The 20,508-nt window shown below is 42.7% G+C and overlaps 1 protein-coding gene across 4 annotated transcripts in view; it reads left to right on the forward strand.

Annotated features, from left to right (window-relative positions):
• The window catches only part of DIDO1 (death inducer-obliterator 1), a 198,626-nt gene that overhangs the window by 118,424 nt on the left and 59,694 nt on the right, over nt 1-20,508 (forward strand). For all 4 annotated transcript variants that reach the window (XM_069243176.1, XM_069243175.1, XM_069243173.1 and 1 more), the window contains 5 exons: nt 2,847-3,453; nt 12,384-12,543; nt 13,716-13,832; nt 13,989-14,090; nt 17,362-17,509. In XM_069243176.1, coding sequence (XP_069099277.1) covers nt 2,847-3,453; nt 12,384-12,543; nt 13,716-13,832; nt 13,989-14,090; nt 17,362-17,509 — 1,134 coding nt within the window. The remainder of the gene's footprint in view (nt 1-2,846; nt 3,454-12,383; nt 12,544-13,715; nt 13,833-13,988; nt 14,091-17,361; nt 17,510-20,508) is intronic.

Genomic DNA, 20,508 nt, shown 5'->3' on the forward strand with positions numbered 1-20,508 from the left:
ATCACGCTGGATACTGGGGGTAGGAAAGGGTTTTATCTAGCAGGCAGTAACATTTAAATACACTGTTAAAGTATTTCATAATATATCATAATTTGGAAAGCCCAAATGAAGCACTTTTTTTGTTCTAAAGCTTGTTGGAAAAAATACTTTAATATGATCAAAACAAATCAGTACAGTAGGTAATGCCATTTCCATACATGGTTTGTGTGCTGTATCATTTTATTAGTAAAACTGTATGTCTGTGCAAATGTAATAACTATTTCAAATTAAAATGTGTTGTCTGTAATGGCAGTGTGCTACCACACCATGCATACTCCACTCTACCCCATTCCACTTTACGCTTCATTACTCCCATTTCCACTACTCCACACCAATGCACTTTACGTCACTGCACTCTTTGCCAATGCACTTTACGTCACTGCACTCTTTGCCAATGCACTTTACACCAGTACAGTCTAGGCCGCTCTACTCTGCACAGATCCACTCCATGCCACTGCAACACTGCTCTCTACGCCAATGCAGTCTACTCCATACGACTTCTTTCTGCCCCCTGCACTCTATGCCTATCCACTCTACACCACTCTAATCTACTCTGCCCCATTGCACTCTCACAGTGCTCTACGTCACTTTATGCCATTACACTGTATGTCACTCTACTCTGTACCACTCTTTCACTTCACAACATTCTACTGTCTTTGCACTCTGTGCAAAACTACACCACCCCACTCTATGCCCCTGAACTCTGCTCCACTGTACTCTAAACCTATGCACTTTACATCATTGCACAACTGTGCTCTATGCCACTTTCACATATGCATATGCCACTGCCCTGTATGCCACTCTACTGTGCACCACTGCACTCCATTAATCTCCACACCAGTGCACTCTAATCCACGCCATTCTACTCCACACCACACACTGTGTTTTACTCCGTCCCACTGCACCACTGTACTCCATGCTACTGCACTCTGCGCCACTCTAATCTGCATTGCACTCTATGGTATTATATTCTACTCTGTGCCACTGTACACTGCGGCACTCCAGTCTGTATTTCTGCACCACTCCACTTTGCACGTCACTCTACCATGCAACACTCTTAATTTACACCACTACATTCTACAGTGCTGCATTGTACGCTACTGTCTGTTATGGTGCTGCCCTCTATGCCCCTGCACTATTCTCCACTACTCTGCAGCACTTTACACTAGTTCACTTCACACAACCCCACTAGATGCCACTTTAATACACTATACCACTCTGTGACACACTACACCACTCTACTACACCATTAACTTTCATCCCTGCTGAGCAGAAGCCACACTGGTGTACCACATGGTTAAAACACATTGGCAAAGCCAAGAGTTCTTGCATAGGTGAGACGTATTGGCTTTCTAAATCTAACAAGAATTGGCAAAGGCTTATATTTGGATTTAGGCTACATCTTTCTCTCAGTTGACATTGTGAGCGGTCAAAACAAAGGAAATGGAGTATGGTTGAGTTTTACCCAGGGCAGGTAGGTGAATAAGTCTAGTCTACTGGACAGAGGGAATGGCTGAGCACCCCCTCGCAGATACCATGTGTGGCCAGATATTTATGATTGATGTAACTGCAGGATGCCATATCCAAGATGTAGAGGGTATTGTTGGCACAGCTTTTCCTAGTCATTCATCTCAACATGGAAGCTAAGATATAGCATGATTCCACTACTAGTAGGGAAATTAATGCTGTACATCTTGTCGGAGTGCCACTTGTGACAGTGGACACAGTTCCATTTGCTTATAAATGACAGTCAATGCTCCATGTGGTTCAGGGCTTCATCTTTAGTGCAAGGCTACCTCCCACCCATAGCCCCATTTGTTGAGCTTCCGAATCCCAAATCTCAGATGATTTGGCAGTGGACAGCACTCCCAAGGTAATAGCCAAACAATAGGAGGTTCTATACAAGTTGCTTAAGGGACCTGTTGTACCATAGATTCCCAATGGCAGTTCACAAGGTCATAACGGCCACTGTAAGATGACCCAACATACCACTGTATGAGTCCTGTAACTGACTGAACTCATTTGTTTCTTTCACCACGGTCCTGTGGCCTCATTAGTTTTAGGAGGTGTGGGGTTTTATGCAAACTGCCTTGTTCCTGAAGTTAAAGGAACCGTTCTACTGACAAATCAGTTAGATTGCTCTGTTTTTCTGAACTGTCAGCCAATTGAAAGTACATAAAATATTAATAATCCACGTCAGCTTTAATAAAGATTCAAGTACCATTACCTTCTGTTATCCAAATGTCACGTTTGGGACGAATGCTTTAGCTGTTTAATTTTATGTGGGCTGCCTGTAGACCAGAGAGTGGTTTGACATTCATAGACACTGCATTGGGTGGGTATTTTTTAATTAGGCTCTATTTTATGTTCAGTAGCAGTGTTCCATAGCTGAATCATGGGGATCTACATGGAGGCCCTTTTCTGGATCATGCTAAGGGTTTTCTGTCTGGCAGAATACCAGGATTGATCCTCTCACACTCTACTACTGGCTTCGTGAACATATCATTATCTTGGCATAGAACTTTTCCTTTGCAGAATCATACATTAACTACTCAAAGTATATTTTATCTTATACAAAAATCATACGTTTCAAGCGAATAGTTTTTTTGCACGCGGGATTACTGTTGTAAATCTGGGACAACTGGTGAGCCTGACTGGCACGGTCTATATTAAATGCAACTCAAAATGTTAACCATCGAAGTAAGATTATTATTATTATATTTTTTTAAGTCGACTCCTTTCTTCTTTGTTATGCTTTGTTGTAATATGAGTTTCCACACTTTTGATTTTACATATTCTTTTCACAGCTGGTAAGGAAGGTGATGCTAAACAAGTGGAAGCTGTACCTCCAGCGCAGAAAACTGCTTCTCCCACGGCTCCCACCAGCATGAAGAAACGCATTGCTGCCCTGCCAAGAATTCCAATGCTGAAAAGACTCTTGCCATCCGATTCTCCACAGCCGCAGCCATCAGTGAGACTGTCTCCCTTGAGCTCCACCAACTCCCCACTCTCTGCCGCTAGTTTAGCACCCTCTAGAGTGGGTCTGGCGCCATCTTCTGTGGATGCAACACCAGCTTCTAAAAAGATCATGTTGTCTTCTAGTTTTACTGATGTTAAAAAAACAGACGGTTCTTCCCCTAGCCCTGGCCGAGCTGTGAAAAAGCCTGAGAGCTCTTCTGGTTCAGTGGGAGTTGGTAAAAAATCTGAGGGTCCTGCTGCGCCCCTTGTACCTGCAGGTGCTGGTAAAACAGCGCAGCCTTCTGCACCTGGCCCTGCAGTAACTTCAAAAAGAGTAGAAGGACCTTCCACTTCAAGTGCACCAGCAAAACCTGCAGCAAATCCCAGTCACCCGCAGCCCAACTTGCAAATGCGACTGAATATTCGGCGCTCCTTAAAGGAGATTTTATGGAAAAGGTAGGTTCTTCTTTCGCTTAACACTAACTTTGCATTTATTTTTTACCTACTCCTTTATATAAGAATGTTAGAAGGTAGTACTCTGGGGTGGATGGTCCACGGATATTGTATGTGTACAGTTGTGCAAGTAAGAGCATTTCCTTTCTATCGTCACCACTGCTTCACCTTTGCTGTTTAGAGTGTGTTTTCTCCCGTTAGTCAACTTCTTGTTGTTTGAGTTGTTGCAGACCATATAGAATGTTGAGGCAGTTTAGTGTCTCTGAGATGCTAGCACTGAGATGCTAGCACTTCCAGAATTTAATATCTTAATTTTAAATAAGTTTTATTGCCCGCTGTTGACTGTGTTAATCACTGTTAACTGCTCACCCCACATTCATGGGAAGGAGAGAAAGACAAGGATGCACAACAGTGAGAAAGGGCAGTTCTTAGTTGTGTTGACATGGCAGCATGTGGGACGTGAAATATTAGTATTAATCATACCCTTGTCCTACTTTCCCCTCTCTCCACTTGTGCTCTTTTGCTACTGAACTTAGAATGCAGTTGCGCAGTCATGTGCATTCAAAATCCTTCGGCTAGCAAATCTGATATCTGTAAGGAAATGCCTCCTTGGCATGGTTGCCCCCTGACTTTTTGCCTTTGCTGATGCTATGTTTACAATTGAAAGTGTGCTGAGGCCTGCTAACCAGGCCCCAGCACAAGTGTTCTTTCCCTAACCTGTACTTTTGTATCCACAATTGGCAGACCCTGGCATCCAGATAAGTCCCTTGTAACTGGTACTTCTAGTACCAAGGGCCCTGATGCCAAGGAAGGTCTCTAAGGGCTGCAGCATGTCTTATGCCACCCTGGAGACCTCTCACTCAGCACAGACACACTGCTTGCCAGCTTGTGTGTGCTAATGAGGACAAAACGAGTAAGTCGACATGGCACTCCCCTCAGGGTGCCATGCCAGCCTCTCACTGCCTATGCGGTATAGGTAAGCCACCCCTCTAGCAGGCCTTACAGCCCTAAGGCAGGGTGCACTATACCATAGGTGAGGGTACCAGTGCATGAGCATGGTACCCCTACAGTGTCTAAACAAAACCTTAGACATTGTAAGTGCAGGGTAGCCATAAGAGTATATGGTCTGGGAGTCTGTCAAACACGAACTCCACAGCACCATAATGGCTACACTGAAAACTGGGAAGTTTGGTATCAAACTTCTCAGCACAATAAATGCACACTGATGCCAGTGTACATTTTATTGTAAAATACACCACAGAGGGCACCTTAGAGGTGCCCCCTGAAACTTAACCGACTATCTGTGTAGGCTGACTAGTTTTAGCAGCCTGCCACAAACCGAGACATGTTGCTGGCCCCATGGGGAGAGTGCCTTTGTCACTCTGAGGCCAGTAACAAAGCCTGCACTGGGTGGAGATGCTAACACCTCCCCCAGGCAGGAATTGTCACACCTGGCGGTGAGCCTCAAAGGCTCACCTCCTTTGTGCCAACCCAGCAGGACACTCCAGCTAGTGGAGTTGCCCGCCCCCTCCGGCCAGGCCCCACTTTTGGCGGCAAGGCCGGAGAAAATAATGAGAAAAACAAGGAGGAGTCACTGACCAGTCAGGACAGCCCCTAAGGTGTCCTGAGCTGAAGTGACTCTAACTTTTAGAAATCCTCCATCTTGCAGATGGAGGATTCCCCCAATAGGGTTAGGATTGTGACCCCCTCCCCTTGGGAGGAGGCACAAAGAGGGTGTACCCACCCTCAGGGCTAGTAGCCATTGGCTACTAACCCCCCAGACCTAAACACGCCCTTAAATTTAGTATTTAAGGGCTACCCTGAACCCTAGAAAATCAGATTCCTGCAACTACAAGAAGGACTGCCCAGCTGAAAACCCCTGCAGCGGAAGACCAGAAGACGACAACTGCCTTGGCTCCAGAAACTCACCGGCCTGTCTCCTGCCTTCCAAAGATCCTGCTCCAGCGACGCCTTCCAAAGGGACCAGCGACCTCGACATCCTCTGAGGACTGCCCCTGCTTCGAAAAGACAAGAAACTCCCGAGGACAGCGGACCTGCTCCAAGAAAGGCTGCGACTCTGTTTCCAGCAGCTTTAAAGAACCCTGCAAGCTCCCCGCAAGAAGCGTGAGACTTGCAACACTGCACCCGGCGACCCCGACTCGGCTGGTGGAGATCCGACACCTCAGGCGGGACCCCAGGACTACTCTGATACTGTGAGTACCAAAACCTGTCCCCCCTGAGCCCCCACAGCGCCGCCTGCAGAGGGAATCCCGAGGCTTCCCCTGACCGCGACTCTTTGAACCTAAAGTCCCGACGCCTGGGAGAGACCCTGCACCCGCAGCCCCCAGGACCGGAAGGACCGGACTTTCACTGGAGAAGTGACCCCCAGGAGTCCCTCTCCCTTGTCCAAGTGGAGGTTTCCCCGAGGAATCCCCCCCTTGCCTGCCTGCAGCGCTGAGGAGATCCCGAGATCTCTCATAGACTAACATTGCGAACCCGACGCTTGTTTCTACACTGCACCCGGCCGCCCCCGCGCCGCTGAGGGTGAAATTTCTGTGTGGGCTTGTGTCCCCCCCGGTGCCCTACAAAACCCCTCTGGTCTGCCCTCCGAAGACGCGGGTACTTACCTGCAAGCAGACCGGAACCGGGGCACCCCCTTCTCTCCATTCTAGCCTATGTGTTTTGGGCACCACTTTGAACTCTGCACCTGACCGGCCCTGAGCTGCTGGTGTGGTGACTTTGGGGTTGCTCTGAACCCCCAACGGTGGGCTACCTTGGACCAAGAACTAAGCCCTGTAAGTGTCTTACTTACCTGGTTAACCTAACAAATACTTACCTCCCCTAGGAACTGTGAAAATTGCACTGTGTCCACTTTTAAAACAGCTATTTGTGAATAACTTGAAAAGTATACATGCAATTTTGATGATTTGAAGTTCCTAAAGTACTTACCTGCAATACCTTTCGAATGAGATATTACATGTAGAATTTGAACCTGTGGTTCTTAAAATAAACTAAGAAAATATATTTTTCTATACAAAAACCTATTGGCTGGATTTGTCTCTGAGTGTGTGTACCTCATTTATTGTCTATGTGTATGTACAACAAATGCTTAACACTACTCCTTGGATAAGCCTACTGCTCGACCACACTACCACAAAATAGAGCATTAGTATTATCTCTTTTTGCCACTATCTTACCTCTAAGGGGAACCCTTGGACTCTGTGCATGCTATTCCTTACTTTGAAATAGCACATACAGAGCCAACTTCCTACAATATCCAAAATACAGTAGCCTCAAATCACAAAAATTGCCAAGCCATTAGTTCTGGCCATAGCAAGCTGTTGCAGTGGTTATGTAGGTCACAAAAAGAAAAGGAAACCAGCATTGGCAAAGCCAATATGTTTCACATTTGTTAGGGTCGGGCGCCCCTGTGGAAATCTCCCTATGGGCTTTTAACCACACCCATGTCACGCCCATCAGTTTGCTTTGTTTGTGGGCTTTCCTTTTAAAATTCACTTGATTTAATTAGTGAAAGGCATGCCTTTTCCGGTGTTTAGCCCTCCTTGAGAGCACCGGTAAACTACTGAAAACATGAGTCTCTGTGTTTTCCAAATGGCTCCTGGACTACTTTTTATTTCCTAAGCAGTGCGATCTCGCTGGGCAGTAGTCGAGCGCTTTGCATGACATCGACCCTGTTACGTGGATAATTGCACTTTTGCTGATACGTTTGACAGGGAGCGAACTTGTTTCATTTTGTGTCTCCTTCACGCACATGGCGGCCGTCGGTTAGCTTATGTGAAACTGTTTTCCTTTTTATTTTCAGTTTGTGGCAAGAAAAGTCTGAGAGTTTACAAACACTAATGGCTCTAACTCGAGCAAATGCAAGATGCATTGCAAATGTTTGTTTTTTTCTTTTGCATTCTATCTTAGTAACTGGATTATAAATATTAGAAAAGGGTAATAATGCTTGTTTTAAATTTGATAAACCGTTGAGTTGTTTATGTTGTGATATATGTTGAATTAATATCCCAGGGTTCCAAACTCCTAATTTGTCCCTTATTTAATATGGCATTGTATCAGGGCACAGTAATGTGTAGTTTATAAAGTGCTGCTGCACCATTCAAATCATGCCCTTTTAACTGCAACTTAACCACAATTGTGACTGCCTGTTTACTAGTAAAATGTACCAATATTTGGTGTTTAGAGGAGCTATGACCACGTTTGGCCATGGTGCCATTGCACCTGCTGCACCATTCGAATCATGACCCTAGTGCCTGCTAAATAACTCCACTTGTGACTGCCTGTTAATAAGTCACTGAGAGAATAACAATTTAAAATAAAAACTCACTCAATTATGCAAATGACTTTTCTTCAAAAATGAGTGACTGCTAATTTAAGAAACAAATACTTTTAATATTTACAACTGTTCATCAGAAATGTAATTTTTAAGTAATGAAAAACACAACTTAATGAGCCTTTTAGATGCTTGCTTTACTTACATCTGCACCCGATACTCCATTGCAAGAGGGCCAACATGTGCACACACATTTCATTGCGAATTGACTTGCGTTCAGTACATCTTTTCGCATTCAAACACTAACAAGTAACCAATCGCCAAAAACTGGAAGGTGTACTTTGGGCCCGCTCCAGCAATGGCAAAAGCCGAACAGAAAGCAGAACAGAAGAGCAGTAAGTGACCTGCTAGCCAATAAACAGGAAGTAAATTCAAGCGACATTTCAATGAACAAACGGGAAGTTCAGGTAAGTAAGGGGTTGAAGTAGGGGCGGTTTCTAAGTACCGTTTTAAAGATTCTTTTTTTAAATAGTTTTAGTCACATAAGACTTAGTGTAGACGAAACCTAAAAATCCATGTCCTCATCTAAACATAGCCTCATGCTTTCAATAAAATTGCTTTCTTTAAATCACATATTTAATTTTAATAGAGCAGTATATGTCCTTCCTAACAAGTAGGTGTATTCAAACAAGAAGTCCTTTGTAATTTAAAGCGCATCATGTAAATCTTGTTGGTGCAAAGAGGAAGTATGTACTTGAATTACTGTAACCTGAATAAATATTTCTTAAAAGATCATGAACGAAAAAAAATGTCGAAGTACAGTATTGGTCAACCGGCACTGGCAATGAAGTGCATTTTGTTTTAGGCAGATGTTCAAGTAATCATTCCCAAAATGCTTAGTTACAGTGCAGGAGAGACAGCGCTCAGTGAGAAGTGACAATGCAGCTAGAGTATAGCCGACTTTGGAACTGGGGAACCAGATTTGAATTCCTGCGTTGGCTCCATATCCGATTCTTGACAAATCACTTAATCTGATGTGCCTTAAACATAACTGTGTGACTTACTCTTATACTCGTATAAAGCACTTGCATGCCCTTGGGCAACTTTCGTGCTATTTGAAATTGCAAAATATAAACCCCTACTATATGCTGTGGTGGGCACAAGCAAATGTGGATAGACAGTTGAAAAGAATAATGGACTCTGTGTTTGTGTATGTATATTTTGAATTTATTTTTTTTAATGTTCGAGGACTCTGGCGAGAAGCCAGACCAAAAATAAAAATAGAGTTGATCATTAAACATTTTTTGCTGTAAGCTATATTTGATCAAACTGTAGTTATGGCTGCTTTGCTGTTTGTAGAAGTATATATTTTAGAGACACCAGGCGATGTGAAAAGGAAGCAATGTACGTCTGTTTTATGATTGTCATTTTGGATTGTATATTATGTAGCTTCACATAGATATGTAGAGTGGGCTTGAAATGGCAAAAGGGAAAACACAACTGTAGAACAGGCCTTCAAGTACCCTGTATTCTCAGTGAATTACGGGGTTAAGCTGAGTGGAGTGTTTGTTAAAATGATCAGATTCATCATTCCAGCTTGTGCAGAAGTGAAATAATGAAACCTGCAGGTCGTTAAATAATGAAAGTGTTTACACTTACAAAACATTAACTAAGGGAGCACACAAAGTAGGCATTTTAAAATAAGATGTTTGCTGCTATAGCCACTTCGTGCCAAACTCATTTTAAAGGCCTCCTGCACACCCCAGTGATAGTGCTGGTTTCTTCACTTCCCTTTTTAGTTCCCGCATTACCATAAAATGCTCTGTCAGATTATCTTAGTCCATTGTTGTTTCTGTTTGTATTGGCTTGGATGATCTGAACAACTGTTTGTTTTTTAAAAAGTAATTTTTTAAAGTTTTGATTCCCAACCACTTAAAATATTTTTTTTCTGTTCAACAGTGTTGGACTGGACACGGGTAGTGCCGCAGGAAATGCGTAATGGTTGGGCTCCAGATTGCCACAAACGTCCAAGCATTGATCTAGTTTGTCGCATTGCATTTTTTAAATGCCTAATGTCCATCCATTTATTTTAATTCCCCCATTGCCAAAAGGCATACATCATGTCAATGTTGCCCTAAGATTGGAGATTGTTTCCCACAGTTGCTAATAGTAGTATACCAGGGGTTTGCAGCATGAATCCTTTTCTGGATTCACATGCTGTGCATTCCACCATCTAGTAGTTGGGTCCGGAATTGTCTTTTATTTATTCTCTTCTCTCACCCCCAACCCCCCCCCACCCCCACCCAATTGTGCCTTTTGGGCAACTTGAACCTCCATTTGGTGCTTGATCCACCAGACGGCACCCTGGAAGTTCCTGAGCGTGGTAACCATTCAGATTAGTGTTTTTCTGCTGTTGGGTCTTAAAGCAAAAGGATGAGCTCCGATGCTTTTCCGGCCAACGTTGAGAAAAATCAGGGTACTTTTCGGGAAAATATCGCTGAACAAGGCCAGAGAGAAGGGAACCATCAGACATACCCCCGGCAGGGGAGGCAGATGGGATTCTCATGTGGCAGGAGAATGAAGCAAGGTAGGGGTCTTGGAAACCACCCCTTTTAAATTCTGCCCGAACTGCCACCATAAAGTTGCCCAGCGCAACTCGCACGAAGTCTGCAACCTCTGCTTGCTGAGGGACCACAGGGATGAGGGCTGCGAGTCCTGCGCTGCTTTTGTACCCAAAATACTCGGGGCGTGCCGTAAGCAGAGGAACACCACACAGCAATGCATAACCAAAAACCTAAGGCGTCCCTGAAGCTACTTGCCCATTATCCACTCTGATTGTATGCCATCTGCTATTTGTGCTGATTGTTGGTTTTAGTCGAACAGGGCCTTCCTAGTGAGTCATACTTAGTTCATCATGTTGGAGAAGAGCAGAATGACATGTTGGATGATTTTAGATGGTGGTCTGGTCGAAATGAAGGGTTTCTGGGTAAATTGGTACAAATATACCATAGTTCACTCTGAAGAACATTGACCCATCTTCAACCTATCTAGTACCCAGCAGCAGTCTTTATCAAATTTCTCAGTGAAGATATTGCCAGATAGGTAGTCTAGACTCCAGGTACTGGTGTGAGTGGAGAAAACGAATATTGCTGATCAATTCTAGCAAATTGGATTTCAGCTGTTTTACCAGAAGTGATGATGTCTGAGCCCTTTTGGATTGGACACTTAAAACAGTCACTTTGATCAAACGGGACCAAAGCATTCATTCCATCGTTACAGCAGAGAAGCTCTAATCAGATCGGCTTTACAAACAATTACATGGGTGATGTGTGCCTAGCGGAAGGGAAGCCCCATCTTGTGCCATACCATGAGTCAGTGGCCCTAGCAGTAATTTAACTCTCTCGAATAATTCATACTGCTTATGTGTTGAAGGTGTGGGACTGGGAGTAAGCCGCCACTTTCTATAGGCTCCTTCCTGGGATTTTAGGTTATCTTTCGATTTCTAGGCTTGGGTGCATGTGTCTCTCAGACTCTGAGGTCCTAGGCAAAACTAGTGAAAATTGTAATATGTAGCCATCTAAGGCCTTCTATCACCTGCAAGTCTAAATGCCTGCCTAAACCATTTTTTGTTCCACTTCTTTAAAAAAAAAATTGCTTTCAGCTTATTGTTCCCCCTTCTTGAGCTGAGGAGCATATTCTTTCATAACAAGTTCCTTAAAAACCTATCACCAGATTTTTTTTTTAAACTGGAGTCATCATCTCCTATAGCAATACTGACCTCCCTAATTGTGAAAGGTGGTGTCTAGAGAGATTAGTGCAGGTGCCTAGCTAGCTCCCTTGCTCCAGGTAGCTGAGTAGGTCAATGATTCGACCTAAAATTATATCCCTTGAGTAAATGGAACCAGAGAAAGATCACATTTAGGTTTTTTTATGCCCATGATTTCTAATCTGAGAATAGGCCCTTCTGCTCGTGTTTTTTTTGTTTTTTTTTTAGATTCCAAAGGAGGCAAACCCTATAACCAGGGCCTTTAATTAGTGAAAATGAGTAGTAGGATTTTGTTACTTGCAATCTTTACTGTTGGCAAGCAGCCCAGGGATTTCACTGTTGAAAGGAAGATAACAGTTGGCTGCCTAGATATTTCATCACTTTTGAAGAAGCGATTGCAAAGAAACATCTGAAGAAAAGTAACTGTTTCGGATAACTGCAGCTAAAATGAAAACACGAGGAGAGGCGAAAAAAGTTGGTGTTAATCAGCGCCAGTGTCTAACCTGGTTCCAAAAGTTCCATAAGTGTCTGTGAATGACTTTAACGTTCAAACCCCTCTTTGGTATCCTGGGGAACATTGCTAATGATCTAAATGTGGCTCGTTGGGTCAGTGACGTTTATTATTTTCGTAGTGTTATAAACATTTTAAATGTGTGATAAGGAATTTATGCAGACTTGAGAGGAAGGGAGGCATGCAGTTCATTACACACCATAGGAGCACGTGATTGCCTGACCAACCATAATTAGTGGTTTGATTTATGATAGTCCAAAGCTGGAAGATAATAAATGCTTTTATTGATTTTCAGATTTACAAAAGGGATGCTAAATGAGGTCTTTAAGATTTGTTTTTTTCTATTTCTTCCCTCCTTCCAGGGTCGGTGATAGTGATGATTTAGTCATGGCTGAAAATGAAGTTGCTAAAGTAGCAATGAACATCGAGAAGGAGATGTTTGGCTTATTTAGAGAAACGGACAGCAGATACAAGAGCAAATATCGCAACCTCATGCTCAATCTGAAGGATCCTAAAAATCAGGTTTCTGCTTATTTTGTCAAGCATGTGTGGTTTTGGTGGGTTGGATGTGTACAACAATGTATTCAGCACTGCTTTCATGAAAAACTATACAGAGATTAGCAACCCCCCAAAGCCTTAAGCTACTTGCAGTACAAGTTGCTTTGCCTGTTTTCGAAGGATTTGACATTCATTGTCCTTATTGCATGTAGTGTATTTGTATGGAGTTTTAGGTATTTATCAATAGCATCCTATATGACTCTGAAGACTGAGGCCCTGATTTATACTTTTTGGTGCAAAACTGCACTAACGCAGTTTTGCACCAAAACATTTAGCACTGGCTTGCACCATTTCTGTGCACCAGTCGGGCACTATATTTATGGAATGGTTCAAGCTGGTGCAAAGGGTAGGCTAGCGTAAAAGAAAATGACTACAGGAGGGTCGGGCTGGCGGTATAAAAGAAGGGGGTTTTGCACAAAAAAATTACATTAGGCAGGTTAGAGTTAAAAAAATAACATAAAAAAAAAAAACCTCTAACCTGCCTAGTCATTTCCTGCCGTAAAACCATCCACACCACATGACTCCTGTCTTAAAAAAGACGGGAGTCCTGCCCACCACCCCAGTTGCCAGCACAGGCGACCAGGGTCCCCTGGGCATGGCCATTGCACCCGATGCCATGTAGGGGGTCCCATTTCAGGGTCCCCAATGGCACTTAAAAAAAAAAAAAAAAACTTACCCGTACTTAATATACTTACTTGGGGTGGGGTCCACCATGGAAATAGGCCCACGGGATCCCTAACACCTGCCCTGACTCAGGTGTTAAAAAATGGGGCAAAGCAAGCATTGCACCATTTTTTTGACTCCTCCTCCCTCCTGTGCACCATTTTTGCGTTAAGGCCATAGTCATTTTTTGCACAGGGATGCCTACCTTGCATCTCATTGAGGCAATGTAGGTTTCCACTTCCAAAAAATGACTAACTCCATAAATGTGGCGCTAGACGGGTCTAGCGCCAAAGTATAAATATGGAGTTCGTTTTGCAGCGAATTAGGGTAAAAGTAAATTACGCTAATTCGGTGCAAACAGAGTATAAATATACCCCTGATTACCTAATGTGAGTGTTTATTTAGGAGACCATCGACAATCGCCCTTTTCAAACTACAGAACGAGGATAAATTATGACACCTTGGTTTTCCAGGGTCTTTTCCACCGGGTCCTTCGTGAAGAAATCTCCCTGTCGAAACTAGTGAGATTGAAACCAGAAGAGCTTATATCGAAACGTTTATCTTCTTGGAAATCGAGATCAACTAAACCCGTAAGTGTGATTTTCATTGACTTGAAATGAATGCTGCATTGCCAGTAAGCAGCTACCAAATGATTTCAACAAAATTGCAATAAAGTTACTTACTGTTTCATTTACATTTGGCCCCATTGAATGGAGCCTCACCTTTGACTTTAATGTTTTGCTTAGACTTCAGATTCCAAAAGCAAATTTAATATGGAACAGAAAGGCTCAGACAACACGCAGACCTTACCAAATATGGAGGATTCCCCACCAGTTTCCGATTCTGATGTACGTATGAACCATTTACATTTTTTATTTGTTGAAAGATATGTTTGGTTCTAGATCTTTCATCAACGATTCACATTATCCCTCAGAGTGAATCGGATATGCTGCAGAATAAAATATCTTGCTCGAAGACTGCCTCCTTTAGGTGGTAGTAAATATTACCCTTGGTTGGAGTTAACCTTAGTTTGGCTCAGGGTTTAACTTAATTATTTTTAAATTGCATCGCCTCCAGAACTTCAGTGTTGGTGTTAGTTTTACAAGTCGCTGGTGACCTGGAGACCTGCTGTAACGCAAAATAGAATAATTGGGCCTAACATAATTTGTAAAGGCAAATCAATGCTTTTACGTTTTTTGCAGGCTTATGTGAACACAGGCCAGTTAGCTCATTCCTCTGATAATTTGCTGGCAGTGTGGAGGGTAGTTTTCTTGTTGGTGGCTAGGAAGGACAGTTTCTCAGTGGGGTGATTCTCTGGGTTGAGTGGTGTGGGCTGATGCTAAAGACACTGAGAAAACACAGAGAAAACATTACAGGACTGAGTTATGCTGGCTGAATCAGTGTCTTAAAATATTGGTGATTCTGACAAAAGCCATATTATGCCCGGAACTATATCCTGCTTTGGATTTAAGTAAAAAAGGACTAGATAAATGACACTTTGATAGGACAGTTTGCCTTTCACTGGCATTGCTTCCAAATGCTTCCTAGGATCAGAAAGGCTTCGTTCAGCCTCTTCTGCAGCTGTTACTTGTTCAGCTCTCAGTTGTTCTGTTAGCTGTGTATGTGCTAAGGCTAGGTAATCACATTCATACCCAACTCATACATTGCTATCCTTCCAACATTCCATTCACCACCTCCAATGTTTTAGGTCTAGCTAGACAGTGCAGCAGTCACCAAGACCTATTGTGGGCTTGGGCTCCAGCTACTGCATGATGTTGGTCTTTTAATGTATCATTACATTCAATTGCAGAGCCAGCAATGCATGAAGGACTGTTTTATATCTCAAATGTACACTGATTTGTCGCATATTAAATTATTTCTAAGATGTATACAGCAAACGATCGTTTAGAATGAAATCCCCACCCACTCCTTACTGGAGGGCTTAAAGAGGCTAGCATTCTCAACACCCTCCTGTGTTTTTGTACTGTATCTCACCAATACACAGACATTGGGAAGCTGAAGATGCAGCATACAAATATTCCCAGAAGCAAAGTCCTACTGAAAAAACAGTTGATCTGTTATCAGTAGGAAGTCAAATCCAGCACTTAAGGGAGTCTTGGAAGAAGTTAAATGTCTGACCTGTGGATGCTAGAGAAAGCCTTTCTTGACTAACATGTTGACTTCACTCTATTTGTATTCTCAAGAAAACTCCCTAGCTTCTACGTTAAAAAAAGAGGAATGCATTCTGTGAAGCAGTCAGCCCTCTTAAAGGCAATATCTCAATTCACATTACTGTAAAGAGGGAAGGGTGTCTACTCAGTTATCTTGTAGGACTTAAGTTTCTAAAAGGTACATGATGGTCATCAACTTGAAGTGTGTCAGATAGTGAGCATTGTTGACACACCTCGAAATGGTCACCATTCAAAGAATAATGAATTTTACACCTAATGGCCACTTTGTGGTTGTGATGCACTTGGACTGCTTTTTGTATCCCAGTAGCAAAGAAACATCTGCACTTTCATGATTTTGTGTTCAGGATGGTCATTTCTAAGTTGCTACCGTTAATTCTGGGATTGTGATTACTTCTCCAACACTCTCCTGATCCCCATCCCAGGAACTCTGGAGCAACCGTGTTGAGTATGTCACTACAGGATCCAAGCTCAAAGATGGATTCCCACCTCCCTTCCAATTGGAAAGAATTAGGAGCAGTTCTGAAAGCATTGAAATACTTTAGTTCTTGCATCCCAAATCAGCATGTGTTGGCGACATCAGATGAGATGGTGACAGCAGCATCTATAAACTGCCAAGAGTTTGAACAAGTCCAAGACCCTAAGTATTTTGCCGGAATACGTATGGTATTGGGTTACATGTAAACTCTTGCCTTTAAAAGCAATGCCCATAAGGTGGTTGTATGACGTTCAAGCAGATCTTCTTCTGAGGACGTTCCACTCGTCAGCTTATCACCATATTTTTCTAGGCCATTTGCAGGAGGCTTGGACCCTTTTCTTCCTTATAAAAGGCTCAAGGTTCCAACCCCCCCCCCACCCCCCCCCCCCCCCCCCACCTTCTTTTTTTTTTTTTTTTTTTTTTTTTTTTTTTTTTTTTCTTTTCTTCTCCTCTTCCCTCCAGGCATCCTGTGATGTGGACCTGCTACTGATGAAAGGGCTCAGTTACATATTTATGCATTCCTTCCACTGCCGTTAATTCCTGATTAATTAGGATTCAGGGAGAAGAAAAAGATGTGATAGTAGTGGTTCCACATTTCCTCTGAAGGTCATGGTTTCCCTCCTGAAATGCCCAGCTCTGTCCTCCTTGAATATTTTCAACCCTTCCTTCTGGTCTTCTCCCCTGGGATTATCTGTTCTGGAGATATTGGCCTTGTCAGTATGGAAGTTGAGAGGACCGGATTGCGGAACAAATTACTCCCACTGTATCAAGAACCATTTACCATTCTCGGAGGCCTTCTATCTTAAATCCTGTTTTGCATTGTGAATCTTTTGGGTATTACTATCATTCTTCGATTCTTGTGAGATGGGTATAATTTATGTTTCTATATTACCTCTAAGAGCAAAATGGTCGGCTGTCCGAACATTTAGGGAACCTTTGGGATCTCTGGAAGGGGTAGGCTGCTGAAGAGATTTTGTTTGTCTCGTATCTAGAACTCTATAAATCCTACCCACTCTGAGTATTGTATTCTGATGTTTTTCATCGCCGTGTTACGTCAGGAAAGTATTGGAAGTATATAAATGGTAAATGCCTTTGTTACATTGAATAGTATATTTTCTCATTGTTGAGTTGGGATCTGGAGATCGTGGTTCCTGTACTTCTTTTGTGGAACGCACTCATTTTACTGGGGTGGTTCCGTTTCCCATTTCCATTTTGAAGTTTGGTCACCCTTCCTTGGAGATTTTTTCAATTAAGGCACGCATGTGAAGTAAAAAGATGAATGAGGAAAAAATAAAATGGACAGTTTTTTGGCTATTTTGTTTTTTAATATAAAGCGATTTACCATATACAAGTCTGTATTGCAGTAGGAAAGCAAGTACATTTGATATTCCCACCCTCAAAATAACGTTATTCATTAAGTTTGTTTCTCGTTTATCCTTTATTTGTTCTTAGGATCAGGAGCAACCTTTAGAACCTGCAAAGCCTGCTGTTCCGGAGAAGAGCCGCCCCGTCCTTCCAGACATTTTTAATAGCATGTTAAATGATACAACAAATCAGCATCGTGCACATCTTTTTGACCTGAACTGCAAAATCTGTACAGGTGAACTTATTGAGGGTGTAACTGAAGAACTTTACCTGCAGACTAAACAAATTCCTTCTACCATCCTGTCCGACCAATGTATTGTTACCCAGGGTGTCTGAAGTTTGATTGTGTTAATGTGGTTATAAAAAAAAATTGGGACATGAAGCAGAGGCAGTTTTGTAGTTTCTGCAAACCTCTTTCTTCGAAGTTCTTATCCGAAAATTGACTGTGTGTTTGTGACCATAAGTTTACATATATCTGGTGAAATAGATTAGATGATGATTGATTTTGATAACCTAATTGAAAAGGGATTAGTGGCATGTGGGTATCTTATTTCCATAGTCTCTACAAGAGCTGAATACATTCTCTTCATCACTAGTAACTCATTTTTTAAATGCTTGGTCGTGGAACAACTTTTGTCAGCTGCTGGGTACCAGTATCCAAATACTGCTGTATGTTTCACCTGTTGGTTTGTTTAGAAGAGTGTGGTCTAGTGTGCTTGTTGTATTATAGTCTGCGAAACTACATCTTAAATGTATAGGTTACCTGAGCAACACCTGTCTGTGAAGTAACAGTATTGTTGAACACTTGTTTTAAACCGCAACTATTCCCTCACTTAGCTTTGAGTACACATTGACCTACTGCTGCCGCATTTTCTGTTTTGCTCAAACCTTCCATTTCAGCCATAACTAATCTCTTTGCAAATGAATTGTGAATTTGGCAGTCCATGCCAAAAATTTAAGAAATCAAAGAATCCCCAACATGCCTCCACCCACCCAGTGAAAATCTCTTCACCTGCAAGGAAATATGACTGAGTTTTGAAAGAGTGCAATATAATAAATATGCCTACTTTTTCCTGGCAATCTCGACAAATCTGAAGTTCTGTACTGCTAGCTAATTAGTGACAATTTTGTACGCCTCTGCCCAGGCGCAACAAAAATTAGGTGCATTTGTGTTTAAACACACGTGGAGAGAGCTAGTATATTTACAAAGTGATTCTAGATCAGACAATATTTTCCATATCGGGGTTCACTCCCTTTAAAGATGCACTTTCACTGAATAACAGCTGCTTGCTGTCATGTCAATATGTGCAACTACCAATCTTCGGGAGTTAAGGGCCACGTGGAAGCATGTGGAAATGTGGCAGTCCATGATCCAATGCAGGAGCTACTGAGAGAGCAAGAGGTTACAGTGAGGGGTGGTTATGGAGTTGGAGAAATAAGTCTGCGGAAGCATTGAAGTTGCTAAAGTGTTCTTTCTCCGAACAACCCTGCAGCACTGAGACACGAAAGCCTGTCAGACTGCCCTAGAGATACAGTGCACTCCCTTACTTTACATGCTGTTAACCACTGATTTTTTTTGTTTTCTTCAGTTTTAAACGGTAAGGGGTGAGCCTGAATGTATTACTGGCCGCCATGAAATTCATCTGATTGTAGATTCTGTTTAGGTCTATCTATTTGTATGGCTTCCTCTCTTGATTCATGTGAAGGTAAGCCAGAATTCTGCCCACATTCTTAATTTGAACTAAACAAGGCACCAATAGACCTAACAGGTGTAGGTGCTGCACGCAGCTGCCTCATTCGGGGCTCTAGCAGGCCAGTCCCACCTGTAAGTGAGGCCGGGTGTTGGTAAAAATGTAATGTGGAATGGAAGTGGTACCCAAGACTTGGGAGTGTTTTCATGTTGATTTGTTTCCTTATTCCATCCATGTCTGCTCCTTCATGCCTAGCTTTACCCTGCCTTTTACAACAAAACCCAACGCAGAAGCAGATCATTTCAGCTTTTGCAGCTGAAGAAGGTAACTGGTTTTAGCATGCGCCTTCAAACAGCAGGGTGAAGAGTATGGCAATAAACACTTTTGAACCCACAGTAGGGCTGCTACCCCTCATTCACTACATCACTACATCGCCAGTAAAGCTGCTGAAAAACTTTGAATAGCAGTCCCGAGCCCCATTCATATTGTGGCTTGCCTGCTTTAGAGACGGCAGGTTAATTCTAAAGAACTCTGCATTTTTTAACCCCTTCTTGACTTGACTTTACCCTACGTTTGTCCCAAATTTCCTGTCCTTTCTGAAAGTTACCACAGGTTCTCAAGTATTGAATGTTTCATAGATTCACATGTTTGAACTATTACTAGTCTGCCCACCTAGGAACCCTTTGTAACTAATGTTTACATAGTGTGCCCTTGCTCGCTGCTCAAATGCGCCCCCCCCGTTTTGGACATTTTCATTTTTTCTGGAGAGCATCAGCAAAGGAAGGGTCTGCCCATTAACCGTTTATTTTCTTGTGAGACAGTTGAGACAAATATACACCAAGAAGGCTCTGTTCAGGACTGCAGTTCCTGAACTTCCACACACGAAGTGCATTTTTACCAACGCCAGACTCACAGAAGTATGACATCTGCCTCACGTTCCTTCCAAGTCTCTGAAGAACTGCAACTGAAGGTTTTTAATTGGCACTGGAGGTGGAAAGTTTGTTATCTTGAGGTCCATCTTATCCATGGAATAAGGAATAATAAAGTACACCATTCTACGTCTCAAAATGTCTTGACTAGAGGGGTAGGAAATTTACAAACATCCCTTGTTTTTTCCTCAAAGTAAAGATATCAGTGATTGTTTTTTCCCCAGCACCATTCAGCATAATGTACCAAACAAGGAAGTTTCTACATTTGGTCCAGGCATATTGGAACTACTAGGGAAATCTTCACTCTACCCACGTTCAGCGTCAGTCCTTCCTTCAGTTTCAGTGGGCAATAGCTAAAAATTCTATTAACCATTTGTAAAGAAATGGCTCCCTGTTGCAGTTACCCCCCACTTTTTGCCTGATACTGATGCTAACTTGACTGAGAAGTGTGCTGGGACCCTGCTAACCAGGCCCCAGCACCAGTGTTCTTTCACCTAAAATGTACCATTGTCTCCACAATTGGCACAACCCTGGCACCCAGGTAAGTCCCTTGTAACTGGTACCCCTGGTACCAAGGGCCCTGATGCCAGGGAAGGTCTCTAAGGGCTGCAGCA

This window comes from Pleurodeles waltl, chromosome 7, assembly GCF_031143425.1.
Source record: "Pleurodeles waltl isolate 20211129_DDA chromosome 7, aPleWal1.hap1.20221129, whole genome shotgun sequence".
Lineage (NCBI taxonomy): Eukaryota > Metazoa > Chordata > Amphibia > Caudata > Salamandridae > Pleurodeles > Pleurodeles waltl.